Source organism: Varanus komodoensis, unplaced genomic scaffold, assembly GCF_004798865.1.
Source record: "Varanus komodoensis strain SLA01 unplaced genomic scaffold, ASM479886v1 scaffold36, whole genome shotgun sequence".
Taxonomy (NCBI): domain Eukaryota; kingdom Metazoa; phylum Chordata; class Lepidosauria; order Squamata; family Varanidae; genus Varanus; species Varanus komodoensis.
The window spans coordinates 8233323-8259540 of NW_025335873.1; the positions used below are offsets into that span (position 1 = coordinate 8233323).

Here is a 26218-nt window from a genome sequence, read left to right on the forward strand (position 1 = left end):
GGTCCCACATCTTGCTCTGGCCCTGAGAAGCAATAGCGATGCGGTGTGGACTTGAGCGTTTCCGGAGCTTTTCTCCTGCCCACTGGTTAGCAGTAATCCCCTCCACACATCTGGGTTGAGGGAGAAGAGCTCCTGGCTCAGAGCGCAAGTGGACACTGGTGTGATTTGCGAGCCAGCGCAAGCAGCCCCATCTCCTGCCTTGCCTTCCAGGACTGAGAGAGGTGAGCCTAACGGATGAGCCGGAGCGAGAACCTGCAGCATCCCAGCCACTCCCACCTCACAGCGACGGCAAAGGCCTCCAGCCAGCTCCTCAGGATCCAACGGCCAAGCAGATCATGCAGCTTCTCCATGAGATTCAAAACCCCCGGGACAGGCTGGGCTCCCTCTTGGAAAACCCATGCATCCCCTTCTTCTACCGGGCGGATGAGAACGATGAGGTTAAAATCATGGTGGTGTAACCGGGTGTGGAGCCAGTGAAGGACAGAACATGTCCTGTATTGTTTTCTGTCCTGCCTGCCTGGGCTGCAGCCTGGGGACACGTGGTCCGAGCTGGGCAGATCCTGAGAGCTAGGCATCTAATTTTCCCTTTGGTTGTTCCTGAATGAACTATGCAGGGCCACCAGATGAAGCTGCAGGGAGACTTAGTTCTCTTGGCATTTAATTCCGAGAGCCAGTCAGTTTTTCAGCCCACGACACAGTTCTACTAGTCACCCTTGCCACTCGCCCGCTCCGTTTCCACTGGGACCAGGTGGCTTGGAGCCTTTGGTCTTGGCCGCTCGGCCTGCCTCACACCTGGACATACGAGCCTTCGTCTCTAGCCGTCACCACCACCACGCCCCAGACAGACAGAGGTTTGACTGGCTACCTATTTAGGCAAGCTGCTCTGGCGGGTGGCATTTTTTCAGTTACCTCTTTGGGTGAGGCTTCTGGCTACGTAGCAGAGCTGGTCTGAGGGTGGGATAGCTGCACCGTTGAAGGTGACACACGAGTCCTCTACGTTGGATGGTTTTATTTAGTTTTAAAGATGAGGAAGCCTAGTTAAAAAGAAGCCAATCACTGGAAAAACAAATGTGTTTTTGCGTTGATTTCTGGAATTTAAGTTGCCTGTAATTGGATTTCCTGTGGTTGAGCAGGGGTGATGAGACTCTATTGGGATATTCTGAATAAAAGTTGTTTTTGGTTCTGTAAGCCCTAGTATGAAACTAGGCAGAAGAATTCTATGAAGGGATGTATCTTGAGTGGAAGCAGTGTTGCCAGTGCGGGAGGGAGGGAGGGAGGGAGGGACAGACGGACAGACGCGAGGATTTGTTCTGTGCGTAGCCTGACTCTTCTGCGGGAGATGCTCTGTGGAAGAGAGTGCTGCCTTGGCACACAGGGTAGCGGAAGTTGTAGGCCGGTGGTGTGGCTGCTCATGCATCACTGCGGTCCTTGTGGAAGTGGAGGCGCCAGCAAGATGAGCAGCTGTGCTCTCACCCTGCACTTCTCTGTAAGGCAGTTTGCCAGTCGCTTATGTAACTGATTCGCCCATTGTTCGCCACTGCCTTTTCCCAGCAGAACCTGCTAGAGACAGTGCATCCAAAGCACATAGGGGATTTTCTGGAACAGCTTCTTTCTGCCCAGTTTTCCAACACAGCATGACTGTAGACGAGATCACTGTACTCTTCCAGGCTCTAGAGAGCTGCATGTCCCCAGGGGATTCTTGACTGAAAAACAGAAAAGGCACCTGAGGAATTGGCACAGCCATCGTTTTGACTGTCAGTGTTACTCCCTCAGTGGATCGTGTCAGGGCAGAAGCACAGCGGGCTTGTGAGCTCCTGTTTGCACGAGTGTACATAGTGTATCTGTGTAACATTTTGTATATACCTTGAATAAAGGAGAGAGGAATCCTTTGGCAGCATTTCTGGCTGCTGGAAGGCAACTTGTAACCTTGTATAATATAAAAAAGATCTAACTTCAGTGGGGCAGGGTGGCCAGCAGCAATGTGATTTAATATAGAACACTATTCAATATTTATTGGGTGTCTGGTTTTGAGGAACGTGAAAGGAAAACCTGTATTAAAGAAATCTTGCATTCTATTGCAGAGGTAATTTAATCCCGTTACAGAATTGTTCTTTCCAAATAAACCTGTTCCACCTAGCATGCTCTGCATGTTCCTGTCTTCTGTTCTGGAAAAGCTAACCGTCTTGCGTGGCCGAACGAGTGCAGTTAGGTTGTGTGAGCTGTACATGCGTTGTGCTTTGTGTCCCCTTTCCTTGCAGGGCTCTTTGCTCAGGAAAAGGAGGAGGCAGAATCTGGTTGCAGGCCCCTTTCTGGCATATATGTGTGGCTGAGGGCAAAATGAAAAGGCTTGTACTGCAACACGTCTGGAGCAGGGGAGGCTGTCTTCTAAGGAGCCCTTTCCTTCCTTCCGTCTGCCTGCCTGTCTGCTTTCTCAAGCACGAGAATGCCCGAGGCTTCCCGGGGAGCAACATCCTTCCCTGCTGTAGGGCATTGTCTCGAGGCTCTATCTTTCTTGTGGCATCACTTGTTTCTGAAGGACCCATGCCATTTCTATTACTCCTCTTTTAATTTTTGCATAGTACCAGCTGAATTGGTTGCTAACTGCCCAAAGAGCTTTGGCTGCGGGGCATTATAAAAATGAACCTCGGCATCAGCATCCATGCCTAACTGCCGTTCTAATGGTAAAACCTCCGAATCTTGAATGTTTCTCTGTACAAATAGTTAAACCTGAGTTACTGTGTTTAATGTTGGCTCTTTTAATGCAGTCTTTTCTAGCTAGAGGCCCTCTAGATGTTTTTGCCTGTAACTCCCATGAGCTCTTGCCAGCATATGATGGGAGTGTTTTCTCTTTACCCTTCAGCTTCTGTTAAGGCATCTTTTTTATATGGTTACTTCAGGCGAACTGATCTCATTCTAATCTCATCTGTTTTACATAGTCGAGGAATAAACTGAAATGTGAAGACGGCTTCTTTGTTTGAGGAGCACGTTTTCCAGTGGACTCAAAATGTTGGCACTGCTTCTTGCGAGGCAAGTGTCGCAAGGTGAAATTCTTTGCACGTCGGTTGCACCAAAATAGTTTCTTTGTGTAGCGGATTGCTATACCGGAAGAAACGGCTCAAGGGTAATTCCGAAACTTGGGTCCTGTGTGCATTTTGCAGTGGCGGCCAGTGCGACATCTTTTTAAAATGCGTGAGTGCTGAGGAAATGGCAGTCCGCCTGGCTAAAAGCTCTTTCGAACCCTTCCTGAGAAGACCCCTGGGAGTTCATGCCACTTCAACGTACAGGGATGCCGCCTTTGTCGAGGCTCCGTAAAAGTAGGCATGTTAGTACAACCAACTGGTACTCCTGCTGGGTTCCGCTTCAGATAACGGATGATGATGCGTCCAGCTCCCAAAACATTTTGCTACGAACAGCTTGATGGCATTAAATATAAGAGCACGGAAGCACTGAGAGATAATTTTATTGTAGGCATGGAGTCTCCATTATACAGAAATAATAGTTTATTTCAGCCAATAAACAAGAATCGACAGATCACAGACCGCATCACAGGTACTACCAGCACTGCGAAGATTCACCCACAATTTGGGGGCAACGGAACAACCCAACTGCATACAGCAGGAACCTGAAGCATCTCAGGCTTGCTGCTGGGCTTGCGTTACATTTTGTTGGGTGCACATGTGTACAGAATATATATATATAGAATCTTTCTACTCAAGTATTTGCTAAAATGAACATTGGAAGCATTAAAGGCTTAAAATGTCTGGACACCCATATAGATTTAGATCTTTATATATATATATATATAGATATAGATATTTATAGATATTTATATAACAGTAAAGATATGTTTCTCATTACTACAATATAACTTGTTTTTTTAAGTTCCTTTAAATCAACTGGGAGGAAGAGAAAACCAGTTTCACTAGTCACGTCTTGATATGTGCAAGCCACAAGCTACAATAGAACAAAGCTGTGTTTTTTAAAGATGTGCGTTGGACCATTCCAGGACAGAACAGCTAAGAGGCAGATAAAGGATGGATCTCAAGAGGGAGCAGTGTTACATGTCAAATGGTGGCTTTGGACTCTCCGGGCGGGAGGGACTAGCTTTGCCAGGGCGGCTGGAATTTAAAGAAAGAAAGAGAAGAAAACACACAACACACCAAAAGAAGAAGAAGAAGAGGGAGTAGGAGAGGGACAAAAAAAGTAAACAACGGTTAAAATACGGAAAGGAATGAACATCGGAACTTAGTGTCAGGAAGACCCTCAACTGAAATCAAAAACAACAGCACCAGAATAAAAAACGTAAATTGTAAGTTGGGGAAGACTCGATGACTTACAAGGAAGATATAACCTGGCTTTCAGAGGGATGGGAGGTTGGAGATCTTGTTTTCCCTTTTCTTGCAGTTACCCCTCAGCATATACATAAAGAAACCAGTGCAGAGTATGAGTCAAGATTTAAAAGAGTGACAAATACATCCCCCGCCACATTAATACGTACCATCGGCATGCAGGTAGTAAAGAATCACCAGGATACTCGAGACATCGAACAAGTGGTGGCTATTGTAGTTGTTGGGTTTTTGTTTTTTTGTCTGAAGCACTGGTAGTTGCAATAAAACATGTACACGGCAAATTCTCCTGGAAATATTAGCTAGTCCATTTTTGTGTATGGAACAGAAGTATATTAAGCCCCTCTGGGTGTACAGAAAGTCAGTTGCAAGTACGCGTACAAACTGGCTGCTGCCAGATGCCACTGCGTCTCAACCCGCCTGTGGTACTTCAAAGAAAGGAGGGCAGCCTGTTGCCGTCGATTCCTTCCACTCGGAGATAATGACACGCTTCTTCGTCTGGAAGACTGCATCTTTCGAGAAACCCTCCCCGACCGCTGCATTGCTCCCTGCTCGCAACTGGGGCAGACGCCACCGTTCCCAGCAGTTGCACTTCAAACCAAACCCATATACCAGACGTCCTCAAGAGTGTTCAATGCTTTTGTTAACTGTCTCGACATGTATGTATCCTCATCCGGGATTGCAAACACAGAACAGAGCTCGTGTTTCATCTTAACTACAGTAGAAAAAATGGCTATGTAGCTGCTGATTGAGCACTAGACGCTACAGCTAACCAACGCAGGCAGGACACCATGTGCAGGCCAGACCAGACATTGATGCTCCTCTGACATGATGCTCCAAGGAGCCCGTGTCCTTCAAAGTTCCCCATGCCACTGAACTAGGGACTACTCTATGTTCACAAAGCGATACAGGACGCACGAGAGGAGACGAAGAAGAGCTCAGTCACTAACGAGCATTTTACGACATGTGGGTAGAATCGGAGGAAGGGGGTGAGGGTGCACTTGGTCAGAGGACTGGGGGGTGGGGAGGCGGGCAAAGGCTCAGGGCAGAAGAGCCCTGGGCAGGGTACTTGTCACCAGCTGCCTACAGGCCTCGGTTATAAATCTAAGAGGGACGGTTCAGCTGGTCGGATTATGGTGGGTCGAGTAGGTGAAGCAGGGCCCTTCCGGCTGTGGGAGCAGAAAGAGAAAAGACAAAACAAAACAAGATGAGAAGAGAGCGCACGCACGCACGCACACCGAGGACAGCATGGTGGCCGGTCACAATCGCACATGCTTCTCCACCTCACCTTGGCCGGCACCTTGGCTTTTCTTGGGTCCTGGGGAGCAGTGTAGCTCATAGTGATCACTGACGGATCGATTGCACCGTTCACTTTTATCTTTTGGAAAAGGGAAAAGGCTCCAGCACAGGACTGCAGAAGCCCCGCCAGTCCCTGGAGTTTGGTGTCGAATGTGGCGGTGGTTTGCATCTGGGAGATCTCCAGAAAGCCAAGTCTCGACGGCCAGCGAGCGGTGTCTGCGGCCCGGATGAGTGTCGAGAAGCATGGAGCACACAACCACTGTGATGCTACTGTGCCAAGCGAGGGGGGAGCGATGTCACACGGAATGAGTGGCGTCCTCTGGGAGGGGCTGTGCCAGATGCGGCCAGCTAGTCTGCAGCAGGCACAGCCCGCCCTGACAGTGACATGGGTGCCGATTTGTGCCCTTGGGGTCTTGCCGGCTAGCCCCCAGAAGCAATTTCTTCACAGATTTGGTTGCGGCAACTCTTGGCGGCTTCGCCCACCCTCGGCGCACACCGCGACAGCAGGCTGGCATGGGGAGGGCGGGTTCCAGTGTCAGCTGGCTCCTTGCCGATGGATCCGCTGTCGCGCGTCCTTCCAACCGAGAGCCACTTCACCTCGATTTGCGCCACCGGAGCTGCTTCAGGGCGAGGCAGACACCAGGGCATCTCAAGCTCGTGCCAACTTCCAGCCTGTTTGCCACCTCTCTCAGTGCTGTCACTGCCAGGTTTCTCTGCTGTTAGAGACTGCCTGTCTTCGTTACGATCTGATAATGGTCACCTTACTGTTTAACTGTGTGAGCTGCCCTGAGTAAATTGCTACCAGAGAGCAACGCAGAATATTTAAAAACAGATATTTGGAGCATTCACTCGCGTCGTCATGAGCCCTTGGGAGGAAGGTGTAGCTGAGTGGTAGAGGTCCTGCTTTCCATGCTGAAAGCACCCCAGTTTGATCTCAGCCTGTCCAGAAAGCTGCCTAACTGCCTGGAAAGCCTCAGCTGCCAGTGGGTGTTGACAATACGAGACCCACTGCCCGAGCCTGCAGATGTATCAGAAAAGCAAATCCTCACGTGGCGGTTTGCTAGGTCTGGAACCCAAGCTGATTAATGTGTGCGTCTTAGGCACCTAACCCAAAAGCAGAACTGTAGCCAGAAATTTTGCAATGAAGGGGAGTCAGCAGGGAGAGCAGACAGGGTATGAATGGACCCAATCTCTGCTGCTACCGAGTGCGTGCGTGCGTGCGTGCGTGCAGTTTATGCTGGCACTGTCTTCTTGCACACACAAGTAAAAGGGCTTTGGGTGGGGCTTGCCTTGTGAAAGGGTGGAAAGTGCAGGGGTGCAGGATGCACTCCTGAGTCAGGCTTTCTGCAAGCCCTGGTCCTGTAGCTCCGGCCCTGGCTAGAAGCAGCTCTTCTGAGCATTACACAAAGTGCAGACAATAGGACATGGACCCTGCATGGAAAGCGCGTTGAGTTTGTTTGAGAAGAACGGGTGACGGGGGCCATCTTTTAGCATATGACTACCTCAGCCTTCACACTGTGGGATGCTGGCTAAGATGGCTGGGGATTATGGAAGCTGCAGTCCAACACATCCGCAGGGCCCTACGGTGTGAAGGCCGTGCTAATGGAAAGCCTGATTTGCTCGCTCCGTTGCAGAGAGCATACAAGTGCTAGGAAAATATATGAGCCTGCCCTGCTTTCATGTTCGTAACATACATCGGCCCCCACGTCCTCTGGGGGATGCCATCCCCAGTGGAGCAGTGGGACAAAACCAACAAAGGCGTGTGAGCTTCACGGCCCTGACGGCTTCCAGGCAAGCTCCTCTGGCACGTCGCAAAATCCAAAAATGCCTGTTCCCGGTTTCCTCAACGTTCTTCGAAATCCAGGCTCTAGACTGCCAGAGCTTCCTAACAGCGAGTCCCAGAAGGAAGCGAGGGCCACGACCTGGCCACCTCAACAAGGCCTATGCCAAGTAACCGTGCATCTGAAAGGAAGCTGGACAGCCACCTCTGAGCCATGAACAAGAAGGACTGAATGGAAGCAGGAAAGAGATGGTTTTCTCAAAGCAACACAGACACTACCAAGCAGCCACTGCGATGGAACACTGACGGCCCCCGGAGCTGTGCCATGCGCCTCAACAGCACACCCTTGCCACTTGGCACGAGCCAGCTACAAGTTCAATGGGTGTGAATGACGACAAATGTGTTGAGGACTAGCAGCTTCACCCGACTACCATTGGCCTCTCCTCATTCTCTGTTTTAAGTGATCCACGTCGTGAAATGTGAGTGACCCCGTGGAAGATCGCACTGCAGGACCCTACAGCTCCTTGCAGAGGTGTCCACCACACCTTGACTTTTTGTGTGTTACATCCAGGAATTGGAACCAGCTCTGCTCCCACTGTGAAGCCGCAGCACATGTTTAATGTGGCCCAACCGTTAAGCCAACAAACCAAGCTTGCACTTGCTGGTTGTGGAGGTGTTCATCCTCTCGGCTGGGTCATGCATAAAGAAGCTCTGGGCCACTCCACTACCTCCCGGAATCACACACGGTTCAGTGGCTTAATACCGTCACCCTAGTGCAATTCCAGTGCCGTGGGGTCTTGGCTGACATGGATGTTTCTTGAAAGCCCCAGGGTTGGTTGGATAGCATCTCTAAAGAAAAAGCAAGGGCCTAGCAAGACAACCCTGGGAAAAGTTATGCAGAAGCACCAGTCAGGGCTGAATTGTACGAGGACCCTCCCCGCCAACTACGAATGTCCCCCGGAGGACCATTGTCCGTGAACCGAGGGCACATGGCTCCACCAAGCCGAATGACTGAGTAAGGAAGGTGTTGGCCAGAGAAGCACCCAAAAGGCCACTGCGTAGCTCTGAAGGAGCTGGAAAGACCTGCAGCTGAGGTGCAAGGAACTGTCCGCAGGACAACCAGCACCCGGACACTCCAGAACGCTGGGCCTTGTGTAAGAGCGGCGAGAAGAAAGCCATTGCTGACACATCCACAACGTGAGAGTTTGCAAGCAGGCATGTGGGAGTCGCAGTCGACATGGAGAAGAGGTCCTCCGCTCCGATGAGGCCTGGCCTGGCCCTTCTGCCTTTGCTGCAAAGCACTGTGTGTGGGCACAAAGCCAATGGAGCTCAGTGCCCTGAGACCACCATCCCCACTGTGAGGTGCAGCTGGGGGTGCTTTTCCTCAGTGAGGACTGGGAAACTGGTCAGGACTGAAGGCAAGATGGAGTCGAATGCAGGGCACTGCTAGAAGAAAATCCCGTGCTGTTCTGTAGCGGCCTGTGACAGGAGTGGAGAAGGGCCCTAAAGACGCTGCTCGAAAACACGGGAGTAATGGAACAACAAGAGCCTGGAAGTCTTCGAATCCCCCATCTAAGCCCAGGAATCTGTGGCCAGACTCAAAGATAGCTGCTCCCTGATGTTCCCCATCCAGCGTCACTGGCCTGGAGCAGTTCTGGCAGGAAGGAGGGACAGCCTCTGTAGGATCCAGGTGTGCAAAGCTGACAGGGACTTCAGCAAGAAGATGCGCAGCTGGAATGGCTGCCAAAGGCGCTTCTGCCAGAGGTGCAGAGGGGTGAACATATAATGCAACCAAAAAGTGCCCGTTTGATTTTGCCAGCTTTTGTGCCACAAACAAACAAAGAAACATGTTTTGCAGCTGCAGAGTGTTGAGCATCTTGGGTCCCTCAAGTGGTAACAACGCCAACTCAATCCAGGTCGTAACATCACGAAATGCAGGGAAGTTGACGTGGGGTGAACACCTCTGGAAGGCCCTGCAGCTGATTAGGTCTCTCCTCTCCAGCAGAGGGCTTTTTGGCATTTCTCATTCCTACACAGCCACAAACAGCTTCACACTCTGCTTCCTTCCCACGATGCGCTGCCCTCTGCTACCCTCCCACTTCCATCTGCACGTCTTTGTGGAGCTCTTCCCTTGTGCATTAAAGAAGAAGGGGAGACTGAGTTCATTTTAAACATTCTGCATCTTGGTAACAGGACAGAAGAACTGCTCAGCAGAGCAGGGCGGAAAGGCCACAAGGTAACACGCCCCAGCCCTGTCTCCAAGGTCCTGCCAGCAGCGGCCTCTTTGTTCCCTGCCTTTTCTTTCTCGACTCGCTGGCTTGCTCCATCTGGTGATAGCAGCCCGCTATCCTGTGCTTACAGTTGGGGATGCTGGTGGGGCCTCACCCGTGCTTGGAGCGGCTCAGAGAAGGGGCCCACCAAGGACAAGCATGACAAGTTAAAGGGGAGCTGCTTTGAGGAAGGACACAAGGACGAGTGCCATTTCCCCTAAATAGCAGCTAAGCTGATGGATTTCAGTCCTGGTGGTGGGGGGGGGGGAGTCTTTCCCCTCTGGAGGGCCCAGACTTATGCCTGGAGGGAGGATAGGAAGCCAGGGTGCAAAGCCCGTATGTGTGCTGCACGAGACCACAACGAAGAACTGGAGGGCCACCCAGTGTGAGGGAGATACGGCACTGGGAGGAGGGTAAGTCAGGGAAGGGCAAGGCAGCTCAGACAAGCCATGGTGCCCCAGTGGGTTCCAGCCCTCCTCACACCTGCAGGTTTGGCAGTTGCCCTGTCAGCCTGCTGGCAAGTTGCTGGATGATGCTTTGAAACACCCAGTCAGTCCGCTGAGGCAGCTGCTCTGCCACGCATAGCACACTGGGGTGGAGGCATGGAGCGGTTAGTCTCCCCCAGGACAGCATGCTCGGGAAGAACACCCATCGCTCTGCAGGCCCCCGGGCTGACGAGCATTCTGGAGGGCTTGCAGCCAGTGCTGACACGCACGGCTCTCCCTGCAACCCATCAGTCTCTGTACCTGAGCTGAAAGAGGTGGCACTGAAGGGGAGGTTGCGGGCCTGCAGGCTGTTGTTTTAGGGGAGGTCATCCTGCATAGCAAGGGCACCTTGTCTGGGCTCAGGATTTCATGTGCTCAGCGACAACCACGGGACTGCACCAACATGTCAACATGTGGAAGGGCACGCTCTGGACGAGTGGAATGGGGAGAGCATTTGGCCAGGCATGAGAATGGTATTCTGCGGTGGGGTCTTCAATTTAGTTCCCTTCCCATGGTCAGGTTACTGCCTGCTGAGATTTAGACGAATGGCAGCCTTCCCCTGCTGCTGGGGTGGGGGCCGTTGAGACGGTCCACCCCCGGGGCCAAGGGTTACAGGTGGCTTCAGCAATGACTCGGGCAGTGGGCGCAGTCTGTCCCAGGCACCCTCCCTGCAGTGGAGCTCATACAGCTCTGGGATCCGTGCCGGTGCTGGGCCTGATGAAACGGCTCGGGAGATGGCTGGAGTGCAGGCGACGGAAACTCCTGGCATCTAAGCCCAGGCGGCGGCCTCCTACCAGGCGCACCGGAGGCAGCGAGGGCAGTGCCAACACAAGCTCTCGTCATCCCTGTTCAGTCTTGTCTTTGCTGCCCAGCTGAGCTGCTGCAGGGTCAACCAAGCCTATTACACCTGGCCCTGAGGCCACACTAGGCCCCTCTGGGTCCTGCTGAGGCGCTTGCTAGGCGCTTCCAGGATAATATCCCTTGCATCCATGTTGTAGCTTAGGGCCCCACTGTTGTAAGAGCTGAATCAGGTGAAGGGCCCCGAAGCCCAGCCTGGTCCACTTTTTAGATGAGCTCCAGCAGGTGCGGCTCAAAGACACTGACCAGCTGCTTGGAGGGGGTCATGCAGCCACTTTTGCACTGGATCCTTGCTCATCCTACCTTTTTTTATTTTTTCATAAAGATTTTAATTAAGATTTTAAACTAAAAACTAAAAAACATCAATCATCAAATACATCGGACATACTGGGTCAGCCCCCTATAACATATCTTTTTAACATTCTATAATCATATTCAAATCGATTTACAAAAATTTAAAAACATCTTTAAATCTAAGCCAAGTCCCGCTTCTCTAGCCAATCATAAAAAAGGCCCCAAGTTTGATAGAAGGCTCCTCCTGCCTTATAAAAGCTATTGGGGTGGGAATAACCGGCCGAATCAAAGAAGTGATTGAGGCAAGTCAGAGTGAAATGGGGCACTGAGCTTGCCCCTGAGGAAGCCCCCCCCCCCCCCCCCGGGCCCAAGAACCTTAGGCTAGTGGCAAATGTTCCTCTTCTCAGTGAGGTCCAGACTGGGAAGGTGTGAGGGGAATCAGGCTCGGGAGTAGGAACCTGTCAGATTCCCTGGGCTTGGCTCCCCAGGCTGCAGTCCACTTTGATGTGGCTGTGAGTTCAAGTTCCTGACTCCAAAGAGAATCCCTTTTTAATCAGATTGCTTCCTTAAAAAATGAGGAATAAATGGCTGGCCAGGTCCCACCAGCTTCTTATTCCAATGCTGCAACAGGTGGGAAACTACTGTGCCTACTTGCAAAGACAAAGACATCTATGGACGTAAGAACTAATACAAGAGGCAAGTGGCAGGACGGGGGTGGGATGGGCAGGTGTGGTGGGAGGAATCACACTAACACTGAGTCATGCATCACCGGAGGCTCGGGGGGCTGGGATGCGGGCATGTGAAGAACGTACCGTAGCTGCCAATCCTCAAGGGTCACTGATAGTGATTCTGAAAGACAACACGAGAGCGACACGGCTGTTCAGACAATTGGAGGCAAGAGGCCACGCGGCTTGGGAAGTGAGGATGTGAGTGTTCACACACGCACGCACGCACACACACAGGCGCTTGTGAGCGAGCAGAATGGTCCATGCTTGCACTCACAATGGCACACACACAGCCAAGAGAAGATGGTAGAGACCTTAGCTTAGCCATGGCTGCACAAACTCCCATCTGTGATCAGACCCGCAGCTCACACAGCTGCGTACTTGCAACACAACTGCAGCCTCGGCCGGCCGTGCCCGGTGCCGCACGGACAACTCAGCACTGCGCATTGGCCTCACGGGACATTCACCCAGACACAGCAGTGCAGGCTTGCGCAGAGGGCTACGCACTAACTCCCCCTCAGTACACTCTGGTGAGGTCCGCCTGCCACAGAAAGCAACCCCACGGCTGCACACCCACGTTCCTCCCTGCAGGAGTGGCTGTGGGCTGCTCTGCTGCTTCCCTGCAACTCCACTCTGCCACCAACACCGGCGGGCAGCTGCGACCCCAAGAATGGCTTCTGCTCAGCAAGCGGGCCCAGCAAGTTTACCCAGTTCACCTTTTTATTCTGCATCTTCTCAAAGAAAGGTAGTGGGACATGGCTTTTAACTCCAAACACTGCTCTAAGAGAGGAGGTGCAGCTTTGCAGCGGCACTCTGCACATCCAGGTGGGGAGAGAGGGACTGTGATGGATACATCCTGGTTACAGCCGGGCCAATCAGCCCTCCAAGCAGCCGGATTCTTCTGGGGCCCCGCGGAATGGCACACTCCAAATCCAATACATTTTGGAAACCCAGAATTCTGGCTCCAAAACAGGAGAATCCACAGCCAGCTCTGCACACAGGCTAAATGCTCTCACACAACAAGCTGCACCGGTTACACTTTGCACGTGTTCACATACACACGTGCAAAATCTTGACACAGTATAATGAAGTCTCTTTGTCTGTCTGTCTGTCTCTCTCTCTCTCTCACACACACACGCACACACACACTTCCTTTCAGGCCATGAGGCTGATGCCCATTTCTCTACCCAATCTGGAAAAATCAGATCCTTTTGTGTAAGAAAAGAAGGCAGGGGTAAAGAAAGAACACAGAACACATGAAGATGGCGCTCTGTGCACTTGGGGCAAGAGGAGTGTAGCTGAGCCACCAAGTGTGAGCTGTGCTATTCTATATACAAGAGATGGCGCGTGCCACCTGAAGCCACAGGCCGGTGCAGAAAGGGCCTCTTTGGAAGCAGCATGCTGACAACTGGGGGAATGGGAGAGCCGGGGGCCAGTGGGTGAGGAGGAAAAGAATTTGCACACTCAGGGGAAACTCTTCAGGTTGGGATCTTCAAGATGATCAACAAGGAACGTTGCATACCACCTTAAAATGAGCAAAGTTATTACAGCATAAGCTTTCATGGACTTAGTGCACAAAAGCTTCTACTATAATACTTTTCTAAATCTTTAAGGTATCACAAGACCCTCGGTTATTTTCATTTTAGGAGGTAAGATGACTACCCCTCTGTAAGGTGCCAAGATCAATCCCCGACATCTCTGGACAGGGCTGGGAAAGACTCTTGCCAGTCGGGGTTGACAGTACTGGTCTACATGGACCAAGGACCTGACTCGGGGCACAACAGTGTTGTCAGAATGGTGTGTAGTGCGTTCCCCTGAGGATTAATCTGACGGGGTCATCAGATTAGGTGTGGTCATCACCCACTCTCGGACGGGAAGGGCTGCCACGTCTCAGAGCTTAGCTTCCCTCCAGCTTTGGCCCTGGCTCTGGCTGCACAGCAGTCTGCAAATCTGCCAGTGATTCGGGAAGACAGGCGAAGGTGCAGAGCTCTTCTGTGTGATGGCAGGAATGACTGTCCTTCCAGAATCACATCACAGCCTCTGCTGATGCTAGAAACAGAGGTGAAAGGGGTGTTCTGGTACTGATGCTGCAACCTAGAGCCGCCTGCCTGCACTGGGCCTCTTAGTAGATGGGCAAGAGGCAGGATTTGTGGCCTGAGCCCCTGGACAGCAGAAGTCACACATGTGGCAGGTGAGAGGAGACACAGCCACCCCTCGAGACCCCTTCTTTGTTGGAGGCCCTGAGGAAAAAACAATGTGGGCACAGATCTCAAAACATTCTCTTGTCCACCTGTGGCAAACTTTTATAAGGGGCGTTTTTGGAGGGGGACAAAGAAGAAAGAAAGCAAAACCCCTTCATGGAACAGGGCTCTTGCCAGTATATAGAATATATCACCCATGTGAGTGAAGGAAGGGAACAAAGGAAAGCACGAGGAGAAAGCGGATGGTGACAGAAGAACAGCACCTGAGGCCCAGACAGAAAAAGCACAGCCAAAACAAAAGGAAAATGATAAAGGCACTCAGAGGGAAAAGGAATGGAGACGGTGGGAGGAGTGGGAACAAGATACGGCAACAGCCAACACCGGCACATGCTGACGACTGCTGGCCCCGGCAGCAAGGTGGGGAGGCCCCTGCAACTGGGCCCTGCATGTCAGCAAAGCCACGGAAGAGCCAAGGAGCAGCAGCAGGGGTTGAGATGGCCACTGCGCACCAAAGGACGGATCGTTTTCCAGCAAACACGGATGCCAACGTCCTGCTCCGGGCTCCTCCATTCCTGCTCCTAACCTAGACAGGCAGAGCGGTGCCACACAGCAACAGCAAGGCCCGTATCAGCATCTGGCATCTTCCAGCCAGCTTTCCAGGGCCAGGACCAACTGAGGTTGCAAGTCAGAACTTGCGGCCTGTTGGCTCTTCTGCCATCTACCACCGAACATTGTATGTTGCTGATCTCAGATAACGGACCACAGGCCTGGCTCCTTCTCAGAGAGGGCTGCTTGTGGAATACTCCAGTGCCCATCGAGTGATGCAGAAAACAGTCAAGGACAGTGAAGTCCTTATGCTGTGTGGCAGTTTCATAGGTCAGGATTTTTTAAAAAAATACCCAGCTGCAGGCACCCACAAACCACTGAGAAGCAGTCGGCAGATTTAGGAAACAAAGCTTTCACTCTAGACTTGCCTGCAGCTCCACCTGAGATACACAGCCCTCCGCAACAGCTGAAGGCAAATCGGAGCAATGCACAGGCTGCTCCACTAAACAAGAGTCGAGACCTTTTGCTTTCAACTACTGCGAAATTGCAGCAAACAATACTTAGTGGGTTCCCCGGACATTGTCTGCAAGAACCAGCGCCAGGAACGAATTCCGTTATTTTAAAAGCACAAATACAAACATGTTGGCCTATGAAAAAAAGGATCTAAAAGGATCTATACTTTAAGACAACGCCAGACAGAGCTCTCTCAGGGAATGCAATACCAAAACAAAATCTGTATGGACAATCTGCCAGCACAAATTCTCCACTTCAGCTGTTTGAAATAAAGTGGTTATCCTAGGATTCAGATACATTAACATTCAGTAGCAAAAAGGGAGCCTCCGCATGCATAAAACTGATAGTTTAACATCAACACAACCCCAGCTACAACATTCCCAAATGCTGATATTTGAATGGCAGTGCAAAATATTTTTGTATACAGTGTGTTGCTTGATTCAGGTTTCATTATCCTTTGAGAAGACTTAAGTGGGTCTTATTTCCACCAGGTTCAGGATGAGCTACTTTTCAGGAAAGTATATGATAGTCCATATTTTCTTAGGAGTAGACCCTGCTGGACTTGGTACAGCTGCTTTCCAAGTAAGCATCCACACAAAGTATGTTTTACTTGATAACACTGGCAAACTCTCCTTTCTGGCCAGCAAGAAAGATCTTCATGTGGAAGCAAGAGACGGGGCAGGGCAGAGCTTACGTTCCCCCAGGGAGACCTATGGAAAGGGTTCTGTCTTGACTGGTGTGGGGAGTTTCATTTCTGCAGCACTTTCTAGCTTGAAGCTTCATTGCAGTGATGTGATGATTTGGGAAACCTCTAAACCAACGTAGAATTCTCTCGGATAGGGAACATGGCATATGCTTCTACCTGAAGTGTTCCTATGTCGGCGGAGTGCTGCTCATATAAGAGAACCCTCACATTTTAGACCAATTCCGACTTCCTCCATTATTGGCAATCTTACAGCAGAAGAGAATGGAAAACTCATAGCATTGCATCTTTGGACAGAAAAGGGCCTATAACTCCCAGCATGCACAGCATCAAAGTTATAGGTCCCTTTTCTCTCCAAAAGCTCGGCCCTAGGAAGTTCTTCAAATCTTCTCTCAATATGGCACAAGGAGTTCTTCCTCTCCTGCATCTTGCCTCTCGCTTTTCTGTTTAATACCTTCCAACATTACCTCTTTAGTCAGTAAGGTCATTCCTAGGTCCTAAATTTCATATTCCCCAGCTGCTCCAAGAGGGGAAAAAAACCCATAGCTTTATAAAATCCTTTCTCAAGAGCAGTAATATAAGTGGCGACAAGGCTCACAGCGAAGCAGTGCTGGGACTTTTTAATTAGCAGGATACTGATGCCCTTCCATTACTTGCCATTCACTTTGCACTTCGCTGTAGTCCTCCAATAACTGGGGAGAGATTATTTTTTCCCAGCAATTATATATTGCTGTAAGCATTCCCTGCTGTAATGCAAAGCACTCTGTGCTAGCCTCAAATGGACAATTAGGACCCAACAGTTTTATAAAAGACACTTTCCTGTAGAGAAGGAAATGGCTAGACTTGGTGTGCTGCATCTGCCTACACTTTCAGGAATGTCATCGTGAGCCCCGGCCTTTCAGCACGTAGCAATATGCTACAGTCCCAGAGAAAACATCATCATACAGGAGATAATGTACAATCAGAGGGGGGATTCCATTACAGATCTCGAGCACCTTCTTGCCAAGAGAAGAAGGGTACTTACAGCACAAGCCTAACCGTGTTCATTCCGAAGTAAGCTTCCCCGGGCCTTGCTCCCTCGTCAGTGGCCTTAGCTCCACAGCCCCTGAGCCACTGATGCTCAAAGCCTTTCCGCCCACTGCTTGGCCACACTTACCTGGGGACACCAGGCGGTGCACGGTTGGGCCGAGATGGAACCTGTGGGGGAGGCCCAAAAGGATCCGGGGAGGCACCTGGCCTAGAGGGCACAGGAGGTGCACCACCCAGAGTGGGACCACCAGCAGGCGGCGGTCCAGGCGCTGGGCCTCGTGATCCAGGTCTCGCTGGAGGCACTGCCGGAGCTCTCCTCTGCGGAGTAGGGCTGGATGTGGGAGACCTGCCAGGCAGAGAGGAACTCGGTTGCAGCAGTGGCCAATGGGCGCACAGCACAGCGGGGCTTCACGCAAGCTCCTACATGCTCCCTCCATGGGCCCTTCAGGCTGGAAGCAAAGCCACGCAAGAGAGTTGGAAGCCGTCTGAGTGAAGGCGCAGGCACCTGCTTTGCGTCTCACTGCCACCCACAAAATAGGTTACGGGGAAGCAGGCGAGATTTGCAGGCACGGGGGAAAACGCTGCAGAAACGGCGGACCTCTCATCCACGTCGTCCGTAACACAGCCTCCTTCAAACCACCTTCAACTCTCTGCAACCCACCCTTCAGCCAGCTCGGTCCGTCTCCAGCATGAGGCTGCACAGACTTCAAGCGCCATCCAAGTTCCCACTCCCCCTACATGTGCGCAGCTGCCACTGCGCAGGATGTGAATGCTCTGGCTCCCTTCCTTCCCGTTCCAGCAGGAGACCCCCATCTTGTTGCTAAAGAGGCAGCCGGAAGGTCTGCGGAGGCCTCCCTCTAAGCCCCGGGTACCTGCGTCCAGACGGTATGTTCTGCACCTGCAGCCAGGAGTCGTCCACCGGTGGGGGCAGAGGAGTGCTGATGGTCGTGGTGTTGATGTCCCCGATGATGTGGAGCGCCTCCTTCAAGGCGTGGTACATGCGCAGCATCTCGTCGCGCCGCTGGGCTTGCTCGGCCGATTCTTCCATGAGGGTGTTTTGGTCTCCACAGGAATACAGGTTTGCCAGCAGTTCTGAATGGATAAACTCCTTTGTCTAAAAAGGTTAAAACACAGGCCGTGACCCTCAGAGGAGTCCTCTGCTACAGATGCTTGTTTTATTTATATGAAATTGTTTTAGTTTAAAAAATGTAACATACACGCACAAGCCTTCTGTTATATTTTACCCCATGTCAACAAATATTTGAGCTCCTAGGAGAGGGCCCTTTTCACTTGCTAAAATGTCCCACCTTCCTGCACAGAGCTCCAGATGGTGAGCACAGCTCTCTCCACCCTGTTCCACACACACAGCACCTGTGTGAAATAGGTTAAGCCAAGAGATCCTGACCTGACACAGGCAACAAAGTAAGTGTCGAGGCTACCAGGAATTTGAGCCTGTGTCTCCCAGACTTAGCTCAGCTCTCTGACCACTACACCACACTAGCTATCTGCTGACTAAGGCTTTGGAGACTGGAATCCCCAGGCGAGAACCTCGGAAGCCCCAGGGCTGGGATCTCCAAACTTTCAGGATTGCTAAGCTTATGGCTGCTCTAAGGGCTTCCATGGAAGGAATGGCCAGTCAAAAAACACTCATTTCCCAGAAGGCACAATGGAGAGACTGAAAGAAAAGTAACTTGCCCAGGAACTGAAAAAGAAGGCCAGGTGGGCTCTGCATCCTAGAATACCCATTTGATCTCAGATAAAGATGGTGCTGAAAGGCAGGACTTTGCTTTGCACTATGGCAATCTCCTAGTTAAACAAAATTATGGAGAACCATCTTAAGGGCTAGTATTCAATCCAGAGGGGCAGGGAGCTTGAAACAGGCTTTCATGCCTGAGAGCAAATCTCCCCAAGCTGGTGACCGTGGAGATGCAGCTTCACGAGCTGGCTCAGTAGCACACATACATTGTTAATCATGAGGTGCATGATGGTCTTCGGCATGAGGTCGCGGACAGTCTTGTTGACGATGGCCATGTAGGAGTCCACAAGGTTCCGGATGGTCTCCACTTGTCTCTCCAGCTGAGGGTCCATGGAATGCATCAAGCTGTCGGAGCCATTCTCTTCTGACTCGCCGGACTATGGATTGGGTTAGAGAGGAAAAGTGCACAACTTTTAACAGGACACCCGCCCACACCCCCCACTTCGGTGCCAGAAGGCAAGAGGGAGACCCTGGGGAATGTATGTAACAATGCTGAAAGAAACAGAACATGTTTTTAGAATCTCTCCGTCACCCCACCTATAACTAAACAGATCCAGGCCAAACTTTCCTGGGCAGTTCTTCTGAATTCCAGCCCAGAATATAAATACATATGTAGCGTAAGGTAGACAGGCAGACAGATGGGTCCTGCATACCAAAAAGAGGAAGCACTGGGAACCCTCTGAAGTCAGAGCCTCCATCTGTTTTTGTAATATCTGGAAGGTGGCGTCACCCTCCCTCCAGGTGCGCCAGACCTCAGGGCCCAGCATTCCTGATTGGCTGTGCCCACTAGCGCTGCTGGGAGTCCTGCCCAACACACCTGGAGGGCACCAAGCGCAATACTGCTTTCCTTCTGGTGAAGCAAGCAGACTTGACCTTGGCTGTGTTTCCTTCCTAGGCAATGCTGCCTCAGAAGTCACAAGGGCAGCTTGGGCATCCCAAAGCTCCATGCAGCTTCATGCCAAGAGCTGACTGGGCAGCACGGAAGACACCCAGGACACCGTCTGTCAGTGTGAGTGTGCTTGTGTGTAAGTGTGTACAGTGTAAGGCCAAGCAGTCCTGAAGTGGAAGAGGTACAGTCTGTCATGTGCCTACACAATGCTCAGACCACTCAGAGCAGGAGCCACTGGGAACTACATAATCTTCCTGACCTGAGGTGCTTTCTTGACACCTGCAGTGGGAGAGACGGGAAACCCCTCGTCTTCACTGAGTCCTAAAAGCTTGCCGATAAACTCTGGATCAGCAGCTGACTCGTCGACTTCTGCCAGCTGAGCGGACACTTCACGCATGCAGTGCAGCAAGCTCTGGTCCACTGCCACAAAACATTTGCTAGTCCCTGAGTGGGATGAGTTCCCACCCTGGTTTGGATGAGAACTCCCAGAATCCCTGGCCATTGCCCATGCTGACTAGGCCTTATTGGAGTTGTAGTCCAAAATATCTGAAGGGCACCAGGTTGCCTCCTTTTAGTCTTTAGGGGGCCATTCCACCCCTTTTCCATTTAGATTATTCACAGGACATCACGATGAAGGCATCCCTGGGGCCTCCAAAATGGATGACCTGGGGAATTGAAAATCAGGACAGCGCAATGCAAAAGAAGAAGTAAAAGATGAAAGTAATGGGGGGGAGATGAGGGACAGAGGCATTTTGATACAGCTGAGTGAACAAATTCTGAAGAAGGGAAGCTCAGATGAGTAAAAGGAAAATCAATGAAAGAAAGGGAATAAATACATGGACAATGTGGCAGAAAAGGTACAGAGAAAGGGGAAAAGAAGATGCGTCGCCTGGGACATGGAAACAAAAGGAGATTTAAAAAAAGCAAGAAAACAAAATGAAAACAAGCAATTGAAATGATGAGATTCCCACCACATGGGCAGAGCAGGAAGAGCGGCTGTCACTTACTTTGTCTTTGTCCTGGAGAGCCAGTTTGAGCACAAAATGCAAAAAGGGGGAAAAACAAAAAGAAGAAGAAAAAATGACGATTTTTTTCCCCAAAAAAAAATCTCTGTATTTTACTTTTGCATCATCAGGCGCAAATAGGAACCTAGTACAGCCGTGGAAGAAGAGCAAACCCTCAAAATCACACATGTTGAAAAATCTGGGGGACATGGTAGGTCGCTGAACCAATACACACAACTGAAATAGGAAGTCTGCAAAGCAAGGAGAGTCAAACTGACTCATTAACTACAGATTGTTGGAGCAAATTACTTACCAGTAGTGACAAAGCTTCTTTTTTTTTTTTAATGCACCAGTCCTGACATGGGATCTAGTGCAAACAGATTGCCCAGGGAACTAGACCTAGGGGGAGACCGTCCATAAAGTAGACCAAGGGAGGTGAAAGAGGGAGCAAAGGCCTGTTGATCAAAGCAGGGCAAAGCTTGAAAAGTACAGAATGGGTTAAAAAAAAGGTTCTTAAAGGCAGAATACAGCTCCATGATAGACCCAGAGCACAGAGTCGTAATATTTCCACCAAATCACCAGCAGGTGACACCCTTGTCTCTAGGTTGGTCTACACAATATGGTCATTGAATAGCAATCAAAAGGTGACCAGGTGATTTGGTCTGCCTGGGAAGAGCAGGGTGTGTCTGCACGTGCGTGCGTGTGTGCGTGCGTGTGCACGCGCATCTGAAGTATGGAAAGGACATGGGAGAAGGGTGAGGAAGCAGCACTACAAAGAGATGGAATTCGGGAACAGTTGATACAGAGAAGATGTTCCATTGCTTATCCTGGGTACTCGATATTTCCTTCCAGCTCAAGCAGGAGAAAAAGTAGCTCCTCCCTCCCATTTCATTCTGAAACCGCCCCCCCCCGCCCCCAAACACACACGGTCCTGGCCTCGCTTCCCCTCCTGATGAGCAGGTCTCCAACTGAACTAGCAGGACCATGGGTGGAAGGGGCCATGCAGCCTTCTCTTCTGTCCCTCCCGGCAGGAGTGGCTGAAAGGGCGTTATCTGTGTAAGACTTGGCAAGCTTAGGTCAGGGTCAGGTATGGAAAGGAGCCTGGATCGCAGGTGAAGTAGACTGGAGTGAGCCACTGGTGGCTTCCAACTCTCACCACCAGCCCCGGCCTCCAATGGTGAGGGGAGTCATGGGCCAAAATGCCTGGGAAGCCAACTCACCCCAACACGCTCCGGGTACACTCCTGCACGCAAGAAGGAGGCCTTCCAGCTGTCGACCTCCTCTTGGGTCTCGCACGCCAGCTCCAGCTGTCGATAATCTTTATAAACATTCCTGGAGGGAAAGCAAAGCAAAGGAAAGGAAAGCTGGCATTGCTTTTCCTACTGGCCCTTCTCAGCAGACATGGCTAGAAGGTCCTGCCTAAAGGCCAAATCCTGCCCTGTCCTTGGCCCACCCCCAGGACAGAGAAAGGCTGGCACCTCTGCTCAGTGTTGAAGAGGGCAAAGATGTGCTTGCTAGACATGAAGCTCTTCTCGATGTCCCGCACCTTCAGGTTGTCCACCGGCAGCATATACTTCTTCTCCTTCTCCTGAAAGGCACAAAGATCCGCGATCAGGCTTTTCCTCAACTGTTAGGGTCTCCTTACTCCTTTTATTTTTTATTTTTAAAGATTTCTTGTTAATTCAAAAAATGTTAACTGACAGGGCATCATCTGGCTTCTTCTCTGCCTTGTACATAGATTTTTGGATAAGCAGCTCACCGGTTTGTCTTCTGGAAAATGGGCATTTTACACCCTGCCAAGCCCATGGAAGGGTTATAAATGGCAGATAACCATGCCTCAGGGACTCTCATAAAATTCCATGAAGAAGGCAGTGCAATTGCAGAAGAATAGCTTTGTCTGGAAGCAGCCCAGTCATTCTTTTCGACCAAAAGAGAATGCTACTCAGAAACCACACAGTGTCATGATCAGTGGTGATGTTCTGATTAAGCCCCAAAACACATCTTTCTGCGAACATGCTGAAAATCCAGGGCGATTACTGGTGTTGTACAAGTGACCTAGAGGGGGAACCATTCTTCCAAGAAGAGGGAGTGATGTTCCCATTTGCACAGAAATTACCCTGTATACAACTGTGGCTGTCTGGTATGTGTATCGAGTCAGCATTGCCTGGAAAGATGAAGAAATGTGGTCTCTTACAGTGGGAAGGAAAATGGAAACGGTGGGTGGCAGGGCTGTCCTCAGATCGCAAAATCTAACTAAAGAGCATGGCAGGAGGAGACCGAGCTGTGTATAATGCAGTTCGGGCAGCCTGCAGTCCTTATCCAGCAGAGTCAAAGGGTGACAGTCCGTTTAATCTTTTCTTCCACTGCTTCCAAAGAGTAGAATGAAAGTGCTCACAGGAGATTAAAGGAAGCGACCAGGTACTGATCTGTTAGCTGACTGGATGCCCTCCAGAGGTTTCGGTGACCACTCCCATTGTCCCTGACCCATTGTCTCTGCTGGTGGGGCTCTTGGAGATGGATCTTCTTATATCTGGACAGCACCACATCAGGAAAGGTTGATCTACACAGCTGATCTACTATTACTCTGGTGGGTTTGAATACGCCCAATTTTCTTGTGCTCCTGGCATACAGGCACTTGTGCCATAAGAAAACATGTCAGTCAGAATTAGGAGTGGCAGAAAAGGTAGGAGGACAACAGTGACAGGAGTAGAATGGGAGACATACATCCTCCCACTGCCCCGGCACACTCCCAAACACACAGTGCCAGACAGTGACTGAGTTCAGGCAACACAACGACCCACATTCAAGGGCTGATTCTCAGTTAAGTGCAGCTATCACAATTGTGGGGTGTTGTTGAAATGCAGATTATCATGTTGCCTGGACTTGGACAAGATAACGGACAATGACGAACAACCCACAGTTCGCAAACCAACAATAAATTCTTCATGGGTTGTTCATAGTTAACAAGCCATGGTTTGCTATCTTGGCTAGGTTCAGACAACTCGATAACCCAGAGTTCAATAACAACCCACACCCGGCCACTAAGTTTGGGTTATTATGCTGCCTGAACCAAGTCACCAGGTGCAAACAAAGGATCTTCAGCCAGCTGTACGGCAACTGTTAGCTTTTAATTAGAAAGTCAAGCAATTCTACTGAGAAGTATCCCTCTTTAAACGGCTGGTGCAGTGTCCTTATCTGCAAGGCTGTTTGCCAGTCCTCCTCTCATTCCTTCTCCCACTCTCCCTCCCTCTCCTTGGCAATGACTGCTTGTTTGCAGCAGCGTCTCTGAAGCTTTGCCCGTGCTGCCGGGTTGCTTTAGCAGTGGGCCAGTGACTGTGGGCTTGGCGGTCAGAAGCCCTGCTGCTCAGCTGCTGTAAGATGGCTAGGAGGAAGAAGCAGGAAAGAGGAGCACCCCAAAGCAGCCTGCCGGTTGGCCGTGGCTTCTGCTTCAAAAACAGCAGGAAACGCTGGGATACCCCCTGTCCTTTGCCTCATCCGTGGACTTCTGCTAGTGTTGATCAGTCTGAAAGCCCCTGTTATCACCTCATTTGTGCACTGGGACAAGGAGGGGCTGCAGGAAACAGCGTTCACACTCCTGCCCTGGTAAAAAGCCCCAAGGCTGCCCTCCTACAGTATGTACCACCAGTGCTAAAATATGAGGCTCCTCCAAGATCTAGTAGCCACAGAAAAGGGAGCATCGACATCTGAGCACTCGAGTCCCCTTAGTTCTTGCCGCCCCTCCTTTAATATGGGAAGCTCAGAAGAGAGAGGATCATTCTTGCATATGCACATGAAGAGGCCCTCGTTCTGCCAACAAGCCACAGGGTCTTCAGACTGTGCAGCGGGAGTTTAAAATGCTACATTGTGGTTCCACCGTCAGTTCCTTCCAAACACTTCCCCGTTGTGTTAGAATGCCTGCCAGGAGGCATGGGTCTGGAAATGCCGTTTATCCCACAACCCATTCACCATTTTAGAAACGTGGAAGCGGGTGGTCTCTTTCAAATCCATGAACTGTGTTCAGGACAGGTCATGTTACCCATCAGCATTTCTTCTGCATTTCCTGGAATAAAATAGCACTTTGCCGTGTTAAAAAAAAATCATCATCATTGCAAAAATCACTGGCATTATGTCCGGCTGAAACTTGACCAAGGCCCACCCAGTTAGTGAGTTTTATGGCTGAGCTGGAATTTGACCCCAAGGCCAGGCCAACCTCAGGTGACAGATCTAGGCTGCAACTGAGACATAGGAAACTGTGGGCAAAGTTTGCCTCAGGTAACTCAGCCCTGGGATTTTAGATTCAACGTCAGGGGTATCACAGAAGCACCTCCAAGATGGCACCTCCAGATCTTTCACAAGACATAAGAATAACTATAACTGCTAACACTGTGAACTCTTTATCTAAGTATATGGACGCATGTCATTTAGAACGCAGACTTGCTCATTTTATGCACTTTTTTCAACTATACAATATTCTTTTTTGAAAGATTGGAACTAAAATCGGGTTATTATAGAGCCGGAAAAGGAGCAGAAAAAGGAAATCAAAATGATCAAGGGGCTGGTTGTGGGTATGTGTCATTATGTCGCCTGTGTGTTGTGGCGACCCTAGCAATGAAAGCCCTCCAAAATGTCGTCTCCATGATACTCTTGCTCAGCTGTTCTAAATCCAAGGCTGTGGCTTACTTGATGGAATGGATCCACCTCAGGGTTGGTCCTCCTTTTCTTCTTCTGCCTTCGACTTTCCCCAGCACGATCGTTTTGCACAGTGAGTCTTGCCTTCGTACAATGCACCCTAAGTATGGCTGAGTCGCTTTTATAATTATCAAACTCCTTGCATGTGGAAAGTGAGAATGAGAAGGACAAGAACTCCAGGCTAGCTTAGCCCACCCCCTGGCATGCTCATCTTTAGGTGCATGGTGTTTGGTAGCATTCAGACATGCAGTCCAATCGAGGCTGCAACGTGACATCCAGCGGGAGGCACACCACGGGTTCTTGGAAGCCGCTTCAGTATGTAGATGGTAGCATGACAGAGTGAAACCCACATCACATCCAATGCTATGCCATCGAGGCATCTTGTTCCATGTATGTGGGCGGGAAGTCCAAGATGGCACGGGAAATGTGTGCCGTCTCGTGCTGGCCCATCAGCGCAAGGCTTGCGTGCTCATCTTCTCTGTTCTAATCTTAACCTGCTACCTTCCTGCCAGCCGTGTTTCCTTTTCCGAAGAGCTGAACTCCAAACCAGCTCAGCCCTGCGAGGCTCAGCTTGGCTCGTCCTTTGCCACTCGTTTGCTTAGGAAATTCCAATGAATCAAATGCGGCCCCAAAATGTGCTTGGCAGCAGTTCTGGACACAGCAACCCAGGGTGGGAACCAGAGCGAGCGTGGGGTCGGCAGATCAGATGCGAAGTGCTGCAAAGGCAGATGGGGCAATGGACACAGTGTCCCCCGGATCTCTGCGGGAGGATGCGCAAGGCCTCTCTGGACCGTGTGACCCTCTTCAAATACACGTTTATGCTCCCCCTGC

At 50.7% G+C, this 26218-nt stretch overlaps 2 protein-coding genes across 6 annotated transcripts in view; one reads left to right on the plus strand and one right to left on the minus strand.

The window, feature by feature from the left end:
- GOLGA2 (golgin A2) overlaps positions 1 to 2139 on the plus strand; it is a 35428-nt gene extending 33289 nt beyond the window's left edge. For all 5 annotated transcript variants that reach the window (XM_044440109.1, XM_044440108.1, XM_044440107.1 and 2 more), the window contains one exon: positions 211 to 2139. In XM_044440109.1, coding sequence (XP_044296044.1) covers positions 211 to 458 — 248 coding nt within the window. In that variant the 3' untranslated portion in view covers positions 459 to 2139. The remainder of the gene's footprint in view (positions 1 to 210) is intronic.
- Positions 2140 to 12097: 9958 nt separating this feature from the next.
- DNM1 (dynamin 1) overlaps positions 12098 to 26218 on the minus strand; it is an 86053-nt gene continuing 71932 nt past the window's right edge. Inside the window, exons 15-21 of the mRNA XM_044440119.1 lie at positions 22177 to 22286; positions 21919 to 22030; positions 20702 to 20713; positions 19012 to 19182; positions 17922 to 18163; positions 17177 to 17395; positions 12098 to 12181 (exon numbers count right to left, since the gene is read on the minus strand). Coding sequence (XP_044296054.1) covers positions 12160 to 12181; positions 17177 to 17395; positions 17922 to 18163; positions 19012 to 19182; positions 20702 to 20713; positions 21919 to 22030; positions 22177 to 22286 — 888 coding nt within the window. The 3' untranslated portion in view covers positions 12098 to 12159. The remainder of the gene's footprint in view (positions 12182 to 17176; positions 17396 to 17921; positions 18164 to 19011; positions 19183 to 20701; positions 20714 to 21918; positions 22031 to 22176; positions 22287 to 26218) is intronic.